The 18397-nt window shown below is 39.5% G+C and overlaps 3 protein-coding genes across 5 annotated transcripts in view; 2 read left to right on the plus strand and 1 right to left on the minus strand.

Moving 5' to 3' along the window:
- fpr1 (formyl peptide receptor 1) overlaps positions 1 to 468 on the minus strand; it is a 2786-nt gene extending 2318 nt beyond the window's left edge. The window contains 1 exon segment of the mRNA XM_032518362.1: positions 391 to 468. The gene's annotated coding sequence lies outside the window, so the exon portion shown is untranslated.
- An 8804-nt stretch (positions 469 to 9272) lies between these two features.
- Positions 9273 to 10734, plus strand: LOC116691060 (trypsin-3). Its single transcript, XM_032518382.1, has 5 exons — positions 9273 to 9488; positions 9623 to 9782; positions 9931 to 10193; positions 10287 to 10423; positions 10527 to 10734. Exons 1-5 carry the CDS (start codon positions 9449 to 9451, stop codon positions 10674 to 10676), a joined length of 750 nt encoding a protein of 249 aa, XP_032374273.1. The 5' UTR covers positions 9273 to 9448; the 3' UTR covers positions 10677 to 10734.
- A 3065-nt stretch (positions 10735 to 13799) lies between these two features.
- has1 (hyaluronan synthase 1) lies at positions 13800 to 17710 on the plus strand. 3 transcript variants are annotated; one of them, XM_032518330.1, is made up of 5 exons: positions 13800 to 13950; positions 14822 to 15530; positions 15679 to 15904; positions 16033 to 16165; positions 16282 to 16957. In XM_032518330.1, the coding sequence occupies exons 2-5, from the start codon at positions 14835 to 14837 to the stop codon at positions 16955 to 16957; spliced, it is 1731 nt and encodes a 576-aa protein (XP_032374221.1). In that variant the 5' UTR covers positions 13800 to 13950; positions 14822 to 14834. The 3 variants fall into 3 exon arrangements, with proteins under 3 accessions (XP_032374221.1, XP_032374222.1, XP_032374223.1); XM_032518331.1 differs by lacking the exon at positions 13800 to 13950 and adding an exon at positions 14172 to 14198; XM_032518332.1 differs by lacking the exon at positions 13800 to 13950 and having other exon boundaries at positions 14835 to 15530; positions 16282 to 17710.
- Positions 17711 to 18397: the final 687 nt, after the last annotated feature.

Here is an 18397-nt window from a genome sequence, read left to right on the forward strand (position 1 = left end):
TATATATATATATACTGTATATATGTGAAGGATTTATTTGCATGCAAAAAGGGATCGGCTATATTTGTTTAATTTATTTTTCTAAATCCTTTTTTGTGCAAGCCAGGGAATATCAGTCAAACTGATGTTGAGTTATTTTGACAAGATAGGCTATCTCTTAAACGCCTTTTAGCCTTCTCTGTGTTTGCAAATAAATTCATGATATTCATATTTGCGCTGTTAATTGCTGACAAAGAACTTTGTCGACTTCAAAGAGCAGCAACTGTCTAGCTAAAACGAAGAGTTTCAAGTTACAGACTAAGCTGTGTGCCAGAACATGACTAGCATTGCAGTTGCCGTTATTGTCTTTTTCATTTCAGTCAGAAGGTAACAAAGGTACAGTAGGCCTACCTTCCTCTAAGCGTTGGTTCGATGAGGAGGTGTCCGCTGCAAGACTCACACCGGACAACCCAGACCAGTCTGTGGAAATCGTGGAATTCTGAGCCCTGACTCCTTAAATATGTGACGTCATCGCTCACAAGGAGGAGGGATCCGAGGCCGCACGCACCCCCTTCTTTGAAGACCATTCAACTTCTTTCAGGCCTACTTTATTCTTTGTCTGTTTATGCAGTGCAGTTCAACTACACTAAATTGTTTACATTTTCTAAAACAAACAAAAAAATATTCACAATTTTGTCATCATCGATAAACATTAATGCATACACTGTAACAAATTTCTGTAATTTCTACAGCTAAATTTTACAGTAACTTCTTGTTTTGTCATTTTACAATGTTTAGCTGTATATTGCAATGCATTATGGGTGAAAACACTATTACAGAGTTGACAGCTTTTTTCCATAGAAATTACAGGCATATTTGCGCTTGACTGTAAATGATGCAGTAGGTACAGTTATTTACTGTTGAATGCGTTGCACGGCAGTTGCTTTACACAAGACCATTTGATGGCGGATTGCTGAGGAGCCACATTGCCACTCCACTCAACCACAATACGTAAGTAGGCCTATACATTATGAATAGCCTACTATTACATTGTGGTTTAACTTGTTAATGTTTGTTGAAATAACCTAAGTTGACCGTGTTTCAGCTAGTGGCCCTACAATAATGTTCTTATAGCTAGCTAACATTAGCTGGAGACTTTTCATAAGGAATTTTGAACAAGCAATCCCGGCGAAGCAGTTTAATGCTAAGGTTAAGGAAAGTATAGTGGGTGTAATGTTAGCTAACGGTTAACCCTTTTTATATTTATTTTACTACTAAGCGTAGTAGTCGTGTTTGTAACGTCAATGTTAACGTCACGCAGGCTGCAGCAAAGTAGCTAACGCTACCGGACGGTCGGCGCCCCGGAGTCGGGTCGTTGGTAAGTAACGTTAGCCTAACGTCACAGTGTTTTATTTAGCTTTATTTGACTGTCTGACTGTACATTTTCTCACCGTTATAGCTTACACTAGCAAACTGAAGTCACGTTAGTGGAAAAAAAAACTAGCAAGCTTAACCGTATGCATTAGCCACATCGCCTCAGATCAGGCTGCAGACGGCCCATTAACGTTGATACAAAGTCCCGTAGTTAGAAAAAATTGCCTTATTGAAGCGAAAGCCCATCATTAATATATTGTTCGATTTAACAGGTAATGTATAAATTATAATAACGTTTGACTTTGCACGACCCCTGAAATAGACCTTTTAATTTCGGTTGATATTTAACTTTAACAACTCTTCTATGAACTAAGTTAGAGTCCGACATTAGGATGGCCCCGTTTAAAACATTCATCATTATTGTTAATGATAGCTGTGTGAAAAAAGGCTCGGCTATTTTCTAAGGGGACCCTTGACCTCTTAACTAAAGAAATTCGAATGAAAACGGGATGTGAGGCACCCATGAGTCTTCCCTTAACAGACATGGCCACTTTTGGATAATCCCAGATGCAGTTTATTTCATGCAGTGCACACGTTATTTTCACCTGTAATAAAAGGGTGTATTTAAATATTTCAGCAGAGTGGGGTCCCCAAACAGCCTTGGGGGTGCATGAATTTAGTCTAACTAGAAAACTGAGACTGTTGTGGACTCTTAAATGTGTGATGAATTCTTAAATCTTGTCAAACGTTTTTGGCAACAATGAAATAATTTCTTTTCTACAGTGTATCTTAAGTCTTGGTGGCTCAATGTGGTATTTTGGTGCTAACTTGACAATCTTTTTTATCAATTCTTGAGTGGTCAATAATGGCTAAATTTAACATCAAATCTGTGTAAGAAATTATATCAACCCAAACATAGTTGTAACAATTTATTATTTAGAAGAAAAACGGCCATGGCAATATATGATGGCCATGTGGGTGTATAAGGGCTTATACACTCTCAATAGGCGCCTAACACACTGTTTATTACAGATGTTATGTTATATTCCAACATAACGCGTGTTTTTCAACTTTTGTATTGTTTAGCCTAGCCACAGGGAGGAGAAACATCCTGAACAGAGCGCCATCGCTGCACAGTGATCAACATACATGGCTGAAGAATCTTTTCAGGTAAAAACATTAATGCGAATATGCCTGAATGTGTAATGTTCTGTGGCATTTCTAAATGTGACAGTTTGGGTGTTGGTAGTGAAGCACTAGTCTTCAGGGTTCTTTATATAATTAATGGCACATTAATGGTTAGTTAATTAAAGCTGTGTGTGTTTCTGTTTGGTGTTTCTTTGTTTTTTTATGTTTAGGTGAATTTCTCACAGAAACCGTTTGGATGCTGAGCATTGGGGGTCAGGTGGTTGGGCCTCCACATCCTAACTTCGTGGCTGGGATGGCAGCTTTGTTTTCGAGCTACTACATCTTTAATAAGCATCTTGCACACTAAAATTCATTCAAAGGTAACTAAACAATTAAAAAACAATTTACAACAACATATTGTATTGTGAAGTATTTACAGCTATTACCTGGCAACTCGAGTTGCCAGGTAATAGCTGTAATTTGAATAGAATACAAGATAATGTTGTAAACTAAATTACAATAAAATATTGTTTTCCTTTAAAAAAACAAAACATTGCTGTAATTTATGTACAACAAAAACCTGTAAAAGAAATACTGTCTTATACTGTAATTATTTTTACAGTTATTAACAGTAACTAACAGTAATTTTACAAGATTTTGCTGGCAACTTTTTTGCCAGGTGTTTACTGTAAAATCTACAGTCAAATTCGTTACAGTGTACTGTTTGAAGATGCAGTGTACAGACATTCCCTTTATAGTGATACATGCTGCAGACTCAATTGGAGCTCATATGTGCAAGTGTGCTAATCTGAAGTCTGACGCAAAATCCTGCAAAGACATGCCTTCTTCAGATGACAAACTAAAGAGGCTTTATCCTTTGGGAAACTCCACAAGTGAAAACACCAGGTAGCCAAACAACTAAATACGTAAATTGTGGGTTGTTGAGATGACTACCTGAGAAAGAGTGGAGCTATGACTTCTCATATGCACAGTGATCCCGCTGCATAATGTGTTTTTCTCTTGGTGGGTTGACCTCATGTTAGCTTGAGGTTAAGCTCTGTGTTGACTGTGTGAATCGGCATCTGAACATGTAGGTTACATATTTCAATCTCCCCTCTCACCCTGCACTTATAAGAAAGTCACAGCAGCATCTGTCCATAATTTAGGGTTGCTGTGAAGTTTTATAAAATAGCAGGCTACTCCCTCTGTGCCACTGTCCACTTGAAGTTGGGCACAAAAACGGCAGTGCCTCAGTAGATTCAAATCTGTAAACAAAACAGATCTGGAGTAAGAATTCATCTTTTTGTAACACATTATTGGAATTTTGTTCCGTATTGGGACAATGTCACAGGTCTAAATTATCTAGGCCCAAGGGCATCACTTTGTGTTCAACATTGGGGGTGTGTGTGTTGAGATCTCCATTTTTGAGTAAAATTTGAATTTTGAGCATATCAAACACTTTATTACCAGCATTCTGGTGAAGTTATGGTACAAATGTCTTTATTCATGCACTGGCCAGTTTTGATAATTGTAAATCACGCATTTGTCTACAGAACTTCAGTATTTTCTCGTCAGCTTCCTATTTTGCACTTGAAATCCGATCTCTTTCGAAATTTGGGAACACATTTTAACCGTTGTGAAGGAAGTGAGCAGAAGAAATACTGGCATTGCTCAAACAGCAGAAAAACTAAAACAGTGTTTTGAAGCTTAGTTATTTAGTGGTACTTTAAAAAAAAATTGCTGCATGAAGTTAAAAGTGCAACTTCTTGGGACTGGATGTGATATTTTTGGTTACTCTTACAATGAACTCTGCATTCCTGAAACATCTGACACTTAAAGTAAAGGTGCATAAGTGTAGGCATGGGACTGGCAAACAACCGCAGTCCTGATTACAACTTTAAAACAAAAGGGAATTCATATGCCCACCCTGAAGCAAATCTAAGTAGTCAATCTAAGCAATTTCATCTTTTAAAACCTGCCTGGAACATTCCTGCTGCTTCTGTACTTCAGATACATCCCAGTCAAGTTCTCAGAGTCACCAAAAATTGAAATCTATCCCATGACCTTGCAATAACATGGACCTAGAGATTAGATGAACAATTAAAGTTAAAATTTTTGTGTTTTGAACAAATAAAAGGGCAAACAAGAGGATTTGAAGGAACTGAAAAACTTCCAGACTCACTAAAAGTTTTGTTGTGGTTTATATAGCAAGATAAAGGCATGGACATGGGGGAGTGTTGGTTGGAGAGACTGAAAATCAGTCTTGTGTCCCCAGAGTACAACCCTACCTTTCACTGGGGAAGACATGTTTCATCTACTGACTTCACGATCCTATTTCCTCCCACATGGTTCCTCTTTCCTCTTGATTTTTCTGCAACACTACCCACACATTTGTACATCTGTATGACATGGTTGTAGGTTTTTTTTCTTTCTATTAGTATGTTATGTGGAAAATTGAAAACATGTTGCATGGGCTGTTTCCTTCCATACCAGTAATCAATGTTTCACATTTCAAATGCAAACACACTGATGTTGAGACAAGAACACCAATGTGCAAATCTTTTTTTACGTCAATTGACATCATTGCACAGTGTCTCCATAAGCAAACTTTATCAACAGGGACTAAACTTTTTTATAGTATACTGTAAATTCATTATATAAATAATATATGCCAAAAAAATTGGCTTAAAACTCATACTTTGACATCAAGGTACACAGATCTGTATTTTCTTTTCCAAAAATAAAGAGTTAATTGGTAAAAATAAACAAAGGCCATTCTCAGTATCAACAAAGAAGTGCTATCGATATACCCACGAGTAAATACATGTCTTAATATACATTCAAACAATCAGACTAAGGAGCATCTAAGTGGCTTTGATGATCTACACCACAACAGTTCACACAGTGAAACACACTGAGCCTCAGTATGCTGAATTGATTAAATTCACACAGTGTGAGCTGCCAGAACCTGCCCATCCTAAAAAGCTGAATCCCCCTGCTAATGTACACACCCCACAGGAACTATGTCCTGCCAATTGTCCAGATGTGAGGGGGAGGAAGGAAGAAAAGAGAGAGAGAGAGTGAGAGAGAGACACTACATGTGTCTGGGCACATGCTCTGCATGAGCTCAGAGAAGCACTCTTATTTGAGTGTGTAGGAGGACTCATTTCTCTGTTATCATGGCATTTTTTGGGGGGGATACATAGATATTCAACACGTGAATATTTGTCCCAACTGAGAGATATTTTACACCCAGATCAAAATACATTCTAACAACAGGAAACAGTTTAAAATAAGCTGACCCAGTTACTTTCTTCATTACTCGCTTTAAATCAGAACCGTTCAGCTCCATTTGCAACACTAAATGACATTACTGTTTTAGCTAAAGTCTAGACAGTATGACTACTTTGTCTAATTTGGACCCTCTTGTGCAATACATCCTCCACTTTTCATTTCTGTGCTTAAATCTGTTTTTTGAATTTTCTGCTGTATCGTCTTGTAACAGAACTTAAAGGCAGAGCATTTTGCTGGTGTCTGTAGGGGATATTAATAGCTATCCCAAGGCTATAGTTTGAGGGAAGCCTTCAGAGCCAAGGGCTTGCCAGAGTTCTTGATTTACACACCCAACGTGCAATTATGTGTGTACCGCACAAATACCAATTTGGGTGTGTAAAACAACTAGTGGAGGTTGAAAGGGAATTCAGTTTTAGTAGAGATTGATATATACAGGTGGAGTTTGGGGCTTTTATATTCACTACAGCAGCTGTGAGGGTGGGGGAACAACCTGAAAGGCACAACCGAAATGCATGCACATCTGTTTGTGTCTGCGTGTGGGACAGTGCGGTACAAATGACATACTCCTGCTTCCAACGTCACTGTAATACACCCAGTATTTTTGAGAGCAAAACACTCTGAGCTCATATCATTTTGAAATTCACAACTCCTTTTGTGAAACGCTGCTATACCAATTGTTGTGTTGAAACTTCCAGACTCCAGTAACGCCGCCGTAATGACACAAATAGTGGGAAACTGCTGCGTTCTGAAACCTCAAAGGTTTGTTGATCTTGTTGCGGTGCTGACTGGAAATCAAACCCTTGTCTTACGAGTGCAGAGAGGTCAGGAATTTTGTTTTTCAAGTCAAAACCAGTGCCAACGGCTTTCGCCCCTATGGCTGAGTGATGTTTTTTTTCCATGAAATACACCACACACAGGGAAAAAAAGCTAAACCTCAATAACCTAAACCACTTCCTTACATTCGTCCCTACTTTCAACCGCAACGCCTGGTCCCCTTCAACAGACCTAAGGGGTATGAATAATCAGCCTGGGCTCTGTCTGACAGCAAACAAGCCTGGTAGTGCATAAGTCATACAGTGCTTTGACACAGTGCTCTCTCTGTTTCTCCAAGGGTATTTTGAGCTGGAATGGAATGGGATTAGGGGAACCGGAACTGGTTAAACAGGGAGCACCAGATGGTGAAATCAATGGAAGTTTTGATTCTTTCCGTATCTACTGTAACTTAGGGTTAGGGTGGCAAATTCTGGGGGAAAAAACATCTGTGATCAATATTTAAGGTAGATGGCAGTTTCAGATTGCAGCAAACTAGTTATCTTGTTTCTTTAGTTGTCCAACTGATCACATCCTGAATGCTGTTTAGCACATGTGCAACTTAAACAGGCATCTGGGTGTCATATGTGAGACTATCAAAGAGACGTTGCTGGGCAATAGATTGGGGACTCTTTGCATAACCTTGTGGTTACTATTGAAAACTTAATGAAAATGTATCACTTGTGTAGACACTTGTGGACACAGTGGGGATAAGGGGAGAACACAGCCAAAGTGCCCTTGTGGGTGCTGTTCCAGTGGAGAACACATGATGATGTGTCCTCAATTGGCGTTTTTACACTGCATGGTACTTACTCGCCTCGCCTCGACTCTACTAGTCTTTTTTGGGTTTCCATTACAAAATTGACTGCCACTGTTTGCAGTGGCAGTCAATTTTGTAATGCCAATTGCTGCCTCCAGCTTCTTTCGAAACTAATTTTGTCTTCTTCAGCCACATGCCGAGAATCAAAAACAACACACCTTTGACGTTCTGTATGTGTGTTGCATTAGGTCACGGCAGTTTCCTTCTATGACGACCAGCCACGACTCGCCTCACGCATGAGGTGTTACCAATCTGCAATTGAAAAAGGTGGCCCGGTCACCGTGTCCGAATCGAGTCGAGTGGAAAAATGCCACAAGGTGGCATTCCAGTTTGGAAAAAGTGATAAAATGTGCTCTAGTCTGCCCCTCACGTGAAGAAAACATGATGCAGTACTATAAATGCTGCTCTACATGCTACAAAACATTCTGCGTGCTGGTGCCCCACTGCACGCACCGGGTGCCCCTTTTATTTGTTCCACCCCTGCCCCTCAGACAGCCTACGTCCACCTTTAGCTCTACAGACCTCTAGAAACAAGAGTAAACAAACTCAACATTGAACATATACAGTATGTAATCTAAGGTGTTTTATCTTAGCAGAAAGTATGTTATAAAGAGCATGAATCTCAGCTGAAAGTTGTTGCACCTGATTGCCAACATAGAATACAAGAAATGATATGCAGGTTGTAAAAGGAATGAAGCACACGTGTGCCACACTGTAATGATGGGGGGAGAACTTGCCTGTGCTGGATGGGAAAGCGTTATATTTTAGCCTTAAGTGTATAATCACAGGGTTTGGTTAAATGTACCCTAACATTTAAATGCTTTCCTGTCTGGTGCTGATAAACACCTATGCTCATACATGAGTAACGGAGCCTTGTACCTCTTAGAACGTCTCCATTCTGAATCATTGACTCAGCAATGATATGCAGTTTTGCCACAATGAAACATTCAAAGTGCTGGTTTCTTTTGAATATTTCATACCCAATCCAGAGAGATAGAGAAAAAAGATACATTGGTTTCCCAAGCGGTTGACCAGATTGAATTTCAAAACAGGATTCTAAAATGAAACTGTCACACAAAGTACTGCTTTACAGGTAATCTTCTTTTCTTCTGACATTGTGCAATGTTGTATAAAAGATAAAAAATAACTAAAAGTATTTAGTGTTAGTTATAAAAAATTAAAAAAAACTGACACTTCACTGATCATAGGGGAAACTGAAAATTCTCTGTATAACATTTTGTGACCATGTTAGATTTTATTCTGTTAGGATTATTTTATGTTAAGGTTGAGCAATGCAAACATTGAACATGTTAACACTCGTCATGTATTAACTCATGTCACGTGTTGCAACACAGCTACATACTGCTTTTTTCCAGGGAGCAGCTTGCTGATAAGCAGACAGCCTGTCTTGTATGAGTAAGCACAACATTAAAACAGGAAATACTACCAGTTAAGTTATTTTCTGGGGGTCTGGATGTTAAAAAATAAATACATTCATTTTCTAGAGCACAATTCTATTTTGGCCGAGAGCATCTTTAACCACATGAATTACACCCACACACCAAGTCTTACTCAACATCCACACATGTGATGGCCACTTTGTGCTTTACCTGAAAGCAGTACACATCTTATATCCAGTATGTGTTTGTGTAATACACCTGTTGGGAAGAAAAAAAACATTGCCATAGTGACTAAGCTTAAAGAAAATGCACTGATTCCACAGTGAGCTCAAACTCACAAGAGCTAAAAATCTAATGAAAATCACTCTGACTGAAAGCATACTGACAAAGGGGAATTCCAAATGTCAGTGTTTGCAACTCAAATGGTTTCCTCAGCCAAGCTGTTTTCCCCAGTTTGTTTTTCTGTCTTTTAATGCTTACTGTACAGTACATCCAGTGTTCTAAGGAAAAGTAACACATGTTTAGTGTTTGATGTGTACCTCTGATGATAGGAGACCTTGAAAAAAAGGAGATAAGAGGACTAAAATACCTGAAACTAAGTGAGTGAGGGCACATTAATCTGCCGGACAGACAGGCAGTAGGCATGAAGCTTTTCCTTCTTTTGACTCTCTTTGGAGGGGCAGGTATAGTACAAAACTGATAGATACTGTAAAAAGTCTGATTATGGGGCGTCAAATGGTGCCACAGACTTACTTGTTGATGTGAAAGATGTCCAAACACTTTTTTCTCTGTTTTTGTCTTTGTTATTTTTTAACAGCTGCCGTTGCCCTGAAGGAAGACAACAAGATTGTTGGAGGATATGAGTGTCCGAAGAATTCTGTGCCCCACCAAGTCTCTCTCTTCACTGGGTACAACTTCTGTGGTGGGACTCTTCTGTCTGATGAGTGGGTGCTCTCTGCTGCACACTGCCAAACAAAGTAAGAAATATCGCTTGCCTCTGTTTACAACATTTAAAACAAAACTCTAGCAGCTGGTTAACAATGATGGATTTACCTATGTATTGTGTTTAAAAAGTTTAGCTGTAAGAGTACAAAGTTGCTTTCAAAATGGATTTATTTCTTCTAGGTCAGATGTAGAAGTTCGACTGGGAGAGCATGACATCTGGGAACCTGAAGGGACTGAACAGCACATTATGTCTGGCAAATTTATTCGCCACCCTGACTACAATTCCCGCACACAGGACAGTGATATCATGCTGATTAAACTGAGTCGACCTGCCACTCTGAACAGCTATGTGAGCCCTGCTACACTCCCTTCCAAGTGTGCCAGCGATGGTTCAATGTGCCAAATCTCTGGATGGGGGAGTCTTCGTCCCAGCAATGAGGGCTGTACGTCACAGAGAAACTATCTGACTGTGTAAGAATGCTCCAAAAATGCTATTTCATGCCATTAATAAACGTCAAAACATTCTTCTTTTTCAGCAAGGTACCCTGATAAGTTGCAGTGCCTGGACACCCCTCTCCTGAGTGATGACACATGCTTTAATTCATATCCTTTCCAAATCACTGAAAACATGATCTGCGCTGGCTTTCTGGAAGGAGGAAAGGACTCCTGCCAGGTAACACAGAGATAATGGCTACTGTGACACAAAACAACTGTTTCCGCCTCTTGAAATAAAGGATGCACCGGTTAAGATAATTGTCTTTTTTTTTTATCTTCAGGGTGACTCTGGGGGTCCCTTGATCTGTGACGGAGAACTCCAGGGAGTTGTGTCTTGGGGGCACGGCTGCGCTTTGAAAAAAAAACCTGGGGTGTACACAAAAGTTTGCAATTACATTTCCTGGATCAAGAACACCATGGCATCTGGCTGAGCAGCAAAGATATCAAATAATTCACATGTGAACTGCCAGTAAAGTCAACCATATGATGTGCTGTGTCTACAGTGGGATTTTTACAGTTCTATCAATCAGGCATTAGAATGAGAATGAGAATCCTGTGTGAAGAGAAAGACATCTGCCTCCTGCATGCACTTTGGCTTTACATTACAGTAAATTAACAGACAGGTGTTTTGCTCTGTGGGTGTCTAGAACAAGTGCATCAGAAAAGCCACTTGTGCTCAGCCCCATAATTCATTGCTTTGGTGAGCATGACTGTAAATCAAAATGGCATCTATCTATCTACCTACCTCCCATGCTGTCACAGTGTTTGACTCTACATGAATTCTGACTCAGACGGACTTTAAAATGACTGGGCAGACATGTCGCTTGCTCACAGTTGCCTTGGTACAACACAGTTGAGGAGCAGTTGAGGAGCAAACCTGATATTTACAGTAAGCCAACAGTAAATCACAAAGGGCAAAAAAAAATGCTGCTACACTGCTCTCTGTGGGTGGAAACTGTAAAGCATGTTGCACACTCTAGCCACACTCCATAATCACTGATTATGGAGTACTGTCTGCTACAAATATGGTACTTAGACAGTTGACTATCCAGTAACTTTTTTTAGCTATAGTTGGGTCTGAATGTTTGTGCAGTTTGTGTTTGGAGAAAAATAGAAATGTAGGAGGACATCATCAACCACAGGTTTTGAGTTTTGAGCCCCTAAAAGATGAAGTGTATGCACTGCAAGTCACTAACTCTCTGTGACACTGCTCTGTACCCTTTCTGTGGAAGGTCACAAACCGGCAATTAACAACAGCATCAGGTGCACATATGAGAAAACGCAATCACAAAATGCCCGAGTGATTTAAGTGGATTTTGGTTGCTTGGGTGTGGCGCAGAGCAGCCAGGGTGAGTCACCAGGCATTTGCTTGACCACCAAATAAAGAGGCCTAACGAGGACTCATAGCCTGTGTACAAAAAATAACTCTTATTGCTATGATGCTGGATGCACTTTTTATTTTTGAAAACACAACGTTGGACAGGATGTTCATTCTGGCAACTTAGATTGCCATGTTTTAAATCCTACAGAATTCCACAAACCATGTTTAGGAGCTACTCAGAAGTTTTTGTAGCTCGGTAAAAAAGTCCTCCTCCTTCTGCAGTGTAGTGTCCTTTACAGTACATGTTCTTGATGTGGCCACAGACCAATGCAGTTTATTCCTTTAGGGACTACAATAATTAGCTGTGTCAGAAGAAACCAGAGTTTAGCTGTGACCATTTTATATGAATTGAGCTATAAAAAGGAAATAGAGACAAAGGGAAACAGCTGACAAGCTGATTGACGGAGTAATAATTTAATAATAATGCATGTGAAAAGATTTATTCAAAGCACCTTGCTCATAAATATATAATACTATTTAACAGAAACATTTTTGGAGAACATACTAGAGATGACAAATTAAAAGTAGTAAAATACTGGCACAAAAGCATATAGTGTTGTCTATAGACCTACATTTATGAAAACAGGCAGATCTCATGGAGAAAACTCATAGCACATAAAATAACACATGTAGTTCAATGTCCCTTAACACATTGACTGGCTCAGCCTCCATACATGACATAAGCTGCCTGGTGACTTCTATTTGGGTCTGACATGAAGCGTGTTGACGCTTCGGGCCAGCTCCTGCGGCTTAGGGTGTGGACCCTCATGAGCGGTCAACAGATTTCCCTGTAAAGTAACTCCACAGGGATGTAATCCTTGTTAAGTCAGGACAGTGGCAGCAACTTAGTGTACCAGAAGGAGCGGCTTCAGTCCTCTGAAGTCACTGAGTAGTAGCATAGAACAAAGACAAGACCTCCTTTACTCTGTGACTCCAGTTTTGGCTCCTATTGCACTTTCACAATGAAAAATACCTCCCTTTTTGTCTACCTCCCACTACTACTACCACTTTGGTTTTTGGACTTCTGCAGTGTCAGATCAGAGCCAGCAGAGGGCAACATCCAACTTGTATACACGCTTGACTGCATGCTTCTGAGGCTACTTATCTTTTCTCTCTCAAGGTTAATATGATTGAATACCTGGCATTCTGCATTTCTAACAAAACAGAATAACTTCAGGAGTTTCATTTTCAATACTGGAGATGAAAGAAGTGTTCAGATGTTTTACCTACGTAAAAGTAGCTATGTACTGTAAGATACTCTGTTACAAGTGAATGCCCTGCATTCAAAATCTTACTTAAGTAAAAATACAAAAGTGTCAGCATCAAAATATATTTGAAGTGTGAACAGCAAAATTACTCAATATGCAGAATGGCCCATTTCAGAATGATATATTTGACTATTTATTGATGCATTAATCTGTTCAGTTCATGTGATCACATCATCAAATTTTGCAGCTGTTAAAGGTGGAGCCAATTTGATTTACTTTAAATAGTGCTGTGTAACCTAACTTATAATAATATATCATTATGTGTTAGAATATATATCTAGTATTATTATTTTAATCTGCAAAGTAACTAAAGAGTAAAAAGTACAATATTTGCCTCCAAAATTAGATACTCAAGTAAAGCACAAAGGTAATAAGCAGCTACTTAAGTGGCCTACAGTAGTTGAGTACTTACTTGTGCTTACATTCCACCACTGTTTAATACTCACTGTCTTGAACAATCGACTGCAATGCTTTATTTATTTATTTATTTATTTATTTATTTATTACAATTCTTGTGCACAGATCTAAAAATCGGGTTGAGCAATGAAATAAAATATATTAAAACGATATTATTCACATAGGTTGTAAGGTCTAAAGCGATTTAGACTGGCTGTAATTGCGAAAATGTTGCGCAAACCTCACAGTAGGCAACCCAAAAAATCCTGCTAGATGTTCCAAACAGAAATGTGAGTTGATTCTCCAGTGAATCTATTTGAAGCTCCTACAGTGCAGCTCAGTTTGGGAACCTCTTTTTTTAAGGAAATAGTCTTATCAGAGGTCAAAGACTACAGATCTCTATGGTTAAAAACAAAACAAAGCAGCCGTATGCAGAGCACGCACAGATGTCCTCAGTCGGGACCACCGCCTTGCTCTTGACGCACGGCTGAGTCAGCGGGGGCGCGCGTAAGCGATCATTCCCCAGACATAAAAAGGGCGCACATGGCTCCGTCCGTGGTCAACCTACTATAAAGCCAACAAACTTTGCTCCAAGTTGTCGCACAAGAGAAACACCAAGTGGATGTCTTGCAAACTTAAAGCAGGAGAACTTGACATCAGGTAGGGTTGAAACAGATAACTTCATAATGTGTTTGGTCACGTTCTTTCATTGTTGTTTTGCTGATACATTACTTAAAAACTGATAATGAGAGTAGGCTATGATTATATTGGAATTACTAAAGGTATGCTGTAATTTAAATACAAACAAAATAAGGACTGTAGAATCATGGCAAGTAATTACAAATGATACGATTTAAAATATATATTTTTAAATAAAAACAGGTAGCCTACCAGATTTCTGCTCAGCGGTAAGATGCATGATACGTTTACACATATCGTTTACCGGTTATATTTGATCTTTTACGATTTTATTTATTTATTACATGATAGTTTAATTGATGAACACGTTGTCACTTCTTGTTTTATATTGCAACTGTTTAGGTTAGCTGGTTTCAGAATAGGGGTTTAAGCTTGTTTGGGATATTTAGGATGAATAAGTATAGTTCGTAGTAGTTAGGCCTACCTGTAGTATTTTAAATTTGTACATAAAAAAAAAAGATCTTGTATTTTCAATAGTATAAATACAATATCATTGAATACGTTAAAATATACAATTAAAACAAGTTAAAAATGATGAATGATGTGGGGAAAGTATTCAGTCTTTTGGATTAACAGTCTTGGCTCTGAAAACTTTAAAAATAATGGCCTGGAGCTTAAAGTGTTATGTTTGCATGGTAGCTGTATTATTTTCCAACTTGTATAGTTAACATGTCTTACAAGCATCCACAAAAAACAACACATTTTATATAATACAGCCTTTTATGCAAACACAGTGAGTGGTTGTAAAAATGTTTAGCATGACAAAGGACCTGCAGGAATCCATACGCATGTACAAGCCGAACCATAAATCTGGGTTCTTTGTGTCTGTAAGGTGAAGAAACACAATGGAGCTGAAACCATTATTGAAGACGCTGACCTCAACAGTTCGTGCCATCCTCATTTTCACCTTTGCTCTGCTGGTCTTGGGCGTGATGATATGGGCATATGTTGACGGTTTCCAGCTGGCCACCTCCATGTATGGAATCATCTCCTTTGGCTTTTATGGACTACTCCTCTCACTCCACGTGTTGGTCCAGAGCTTATTTGCCTTCATTGAGCACCGGCGAATGAGAGCTCGCACAGACCCCTGCACATTAACCAAAACCATTGGCTTCACTATATCAGCGTTCCAAGAGGACCCTGTGTATCTCAGAGAGTGCTTGAACTCCATCAGGGCCCTCCAGTATCCCCCTGAGCTACTGCGCATCATCATGGTGATAGATGGGAACAAAGATGATGACCGGTATATGATGGACATGTTCAGGGAGGTGTTTGCGGACCAAGACCCTGGCTGTTATGTGTGGAAGAACAACTACCATACATGGGACCCCATTCAGGCCCAGCAGGATGTTGAAATGGCAACAGAAATGGGCCCGGGAGGGGATGCTGATCATACTGCAGGTGAGGATCTACAGCGAAAGGAGGTAGAGCGCCTGATCCAGAACAAGAGGTGCGTGTGCATCATGCAGAAGTGGGGCGGCAAGCGGGAGGTGATGTACACAGCCTTTAAAGCACTCGGGCCATCAGTTGACTATATTCAAGTATGTATTTTTCTTTTAGAATTCATGAAATTATCTTAACTGATATGATCTTACCTGAAACAAAACATAAGGACATGTTTTGTTTCAGTTAAGATCATTAAAGAAATGTGCTCATTTTTTTGACATGACTCTGGTTCTCCATCCCCAGGTGTGTGATTCAGACACCAAGCTGGACCCTCTGGCAACCATGGAGCTGTGTAAAGTGTTGGAGAGTAACCACAAGTATGGAGCTGTGGGAGGAGATGTGATGATCCTCAACCTGAAAGACTCTTACATCAGCTTCATGAGCAGTCTAAGGTACTGGATGGCTTTCAACATCGAAAGGTCCTGTCAATCCTTTTTCAACTGTGTGTCCTGCATAAGTGGCCCTTTGGGTAAGGAAAAAGATTTTCTGTGACATGGGTAAAAATAATGATTCTACATGTCGAGCAGTGATTGTCATGGCTTTAATGCACTGCTGTAACTTGCAACTGATAATTCTTTCTTGAATTTATTCATACAGGTCTGTACAGGAATGATCTCCTCCAGCAGTTTCTAGAGTCCTGGTACAATCAGAAGTTTTTGGGAAGTCACTGTACATTTGGTGACGACAGACATCTTACCAACCGAATGCTGAGCATGGGCTATGCTACAAAGTAAGAAGCTTATCAATATAGGGCACAGAAATTACGTCAAACTCTATAATCTGGTTGTGTTATCTTTGCTGTAATAATGAAGATTTCATAGATTTTAATTTGGCCATTTCCTTCAGATACACAGCCCGCTCCAAATGCTACACGGAAACACCTGCTCAGTTTCTGCGCTGGCTCAACCAGCAGACCCGCTGGACAAAATCTTACTTCCGTGAGTGGCTCTACAATGCAATGTGGTGGCACAAGCACCACCTCTGGATGACCTACGAGTCTATCGTCTCAGGTATTTTCCCATTCTTTGTCACCGCCACCATCATCCAGCTGTTTTGGACAGGAACGCTGTGGGACATCCTTTGGATTCTGTGCTGCATCCAGCTGATCGGGCTGGTGAAAGCCGCATACGCCTGCATCCTGCAAAGAGACATGGTGATGGTGTTTATGTCCCTCTACTCGGCTCTGTACATGACCAGCCTGCTGCCTGCTAAGTACTTTGCCATTATCACCATGAACAAAAGCAGTTGGGGGACATCAGGCAGGCGTAAGATTGTAGGGAACTACATGCCCCTCCTCCCTCTGTCAGTGTGGGCAGCCATTTTATTAGGTGGGCTCGGTTATACAATCTACAAGGAGAGTCAACAGGATTGGTCTACACCAGCCAAGATACTGGAAACAAAGTTTATTGTCTTTGGCTGTGTGGCCTACACTTGCTACTGGCTGGTTATGTTGTTCCTCTACTGGGTTTGGTTCCGCCAGTTCTGTAGGAAACGCAGCCAAAGTTACACATTAAGTGTGTAGTCCCAAAGTGTCCAGTAAAGGAAGATAATTTATTCATGCAGATACTAATCCAACAAACTTCAAAACATTGTTAAAATTGGAAATGGATCCACATTACCTGAACATTTTTGAAAAACAACACAAAAATATAAAAGAGAAATGTCTATATAAAAGAAAAAAAGACATCAAAAACAAATATTTAATTCACATGGAAATGCTGTTGCACATTTGAATGAAACTATACTGAGGGCTTTTGGGCAAATGCACTTTTCAGGTTTATCTTTGTCAGATAGATGGCCTTTCATCAGATATGTATTTATAATATATAAAGATTGGAAATCTGCTATTTAGAAAAACATTTTTGTATTTAAAGGTGTGGGTAATGGATCTTGGGGTATGTGTAATATGTCCACATATGTGTACTGTATGTAGATTACTTTAACAACACAATAACTCCACCTGTATGACTGTGTCAGTTTAGTGACCATTACGTCACCACTGTTATTGTGTTTCACTGGATCTTGGATGGCACTTTCTGCAGTGTTGCAGACATACTTGAAAATATAGGAAACGGCAGTTATAGTTTTGCGAAGTGGGAAAAATGCACAAGCCGAGAAAAATAAACTGTACTTCTAAAACTGGACTGATAATGATGCTGTGACCAAGGATCAAAACATGGAGTCAGTTACTGAAACCTGAAACCACGGGGACTGATGTTTCTTTAAACATTGTATTTAATTGCTGCATACCTATTTCTTGGTAGCCTGTTGTAACGGCTGGGAATTGTGTGAAAATGTTGGTTTGGGGAACTTGTACAGAATTGAAAAAAATAAAATATTTTTTTAATGTGTACAGCTCTGTCTTCTTTGGATAAAAATCTAAATATTTACAGGGTTAAGCTAAAACATTGACTTAGTAAATCAGTACACAGTTACACACTTACATGTGATTGCAACACACAAAATTGCTACACACCAGCATCCTAAATGTACCCCTTCTTCATTGTAAGCATCAGCATCGTTGCTACCATCTGAGGGAGTGGTAGGAAGTTATCCAGAATCCCAGTGACAATCTTGATTGCACTGATAAGAAAAAAAGTCACAAGAATCACCCAGTAAAATAAACTGTAAAGTCACAGATTTAGGTGCAAAGTACACCCTTAAGAATCAGAAGGCAATAAAAAAATGTTTAAGTATAGTTTATCTCTGTTTCCACAGATTAGCAGAGTATCAGACTGCTACTTCAAGGTAACCCCTATTACTATCTCTGAGATGGAAACTTGGTTGGCAGGAGTGTTGAAAAAGAAATTTAAATAGAAAAAGTCAAATTACAAAATGTGATAGGGAGAAAGTTCTCCCTGAGTTGTCAGAGGTTTTTATGCCTGGTCGAGGAGGGTGAGTGTGAACGGTTCACCCATATTTAAGTTTTTCTCCCAATGATTTGCTGGTAGGATACAGCCTC

The sequence above is a fragment of the Etheostoma spectabile genome, chromosome 6 (assembly GCF_008692095.1).
Source record: "Etheostoma spectabile isolate EspeVRDwgs_2016 chromosome 6, UIUC_Espe_1.0, whole genome shotgun sequence".
Classification (NCBI taxonomy): Eukaryota; Metazoa; Chordata; class Actinopteri; order Perciformes; family Percidae; genus Etheostoma; species Etheostoma spectabile.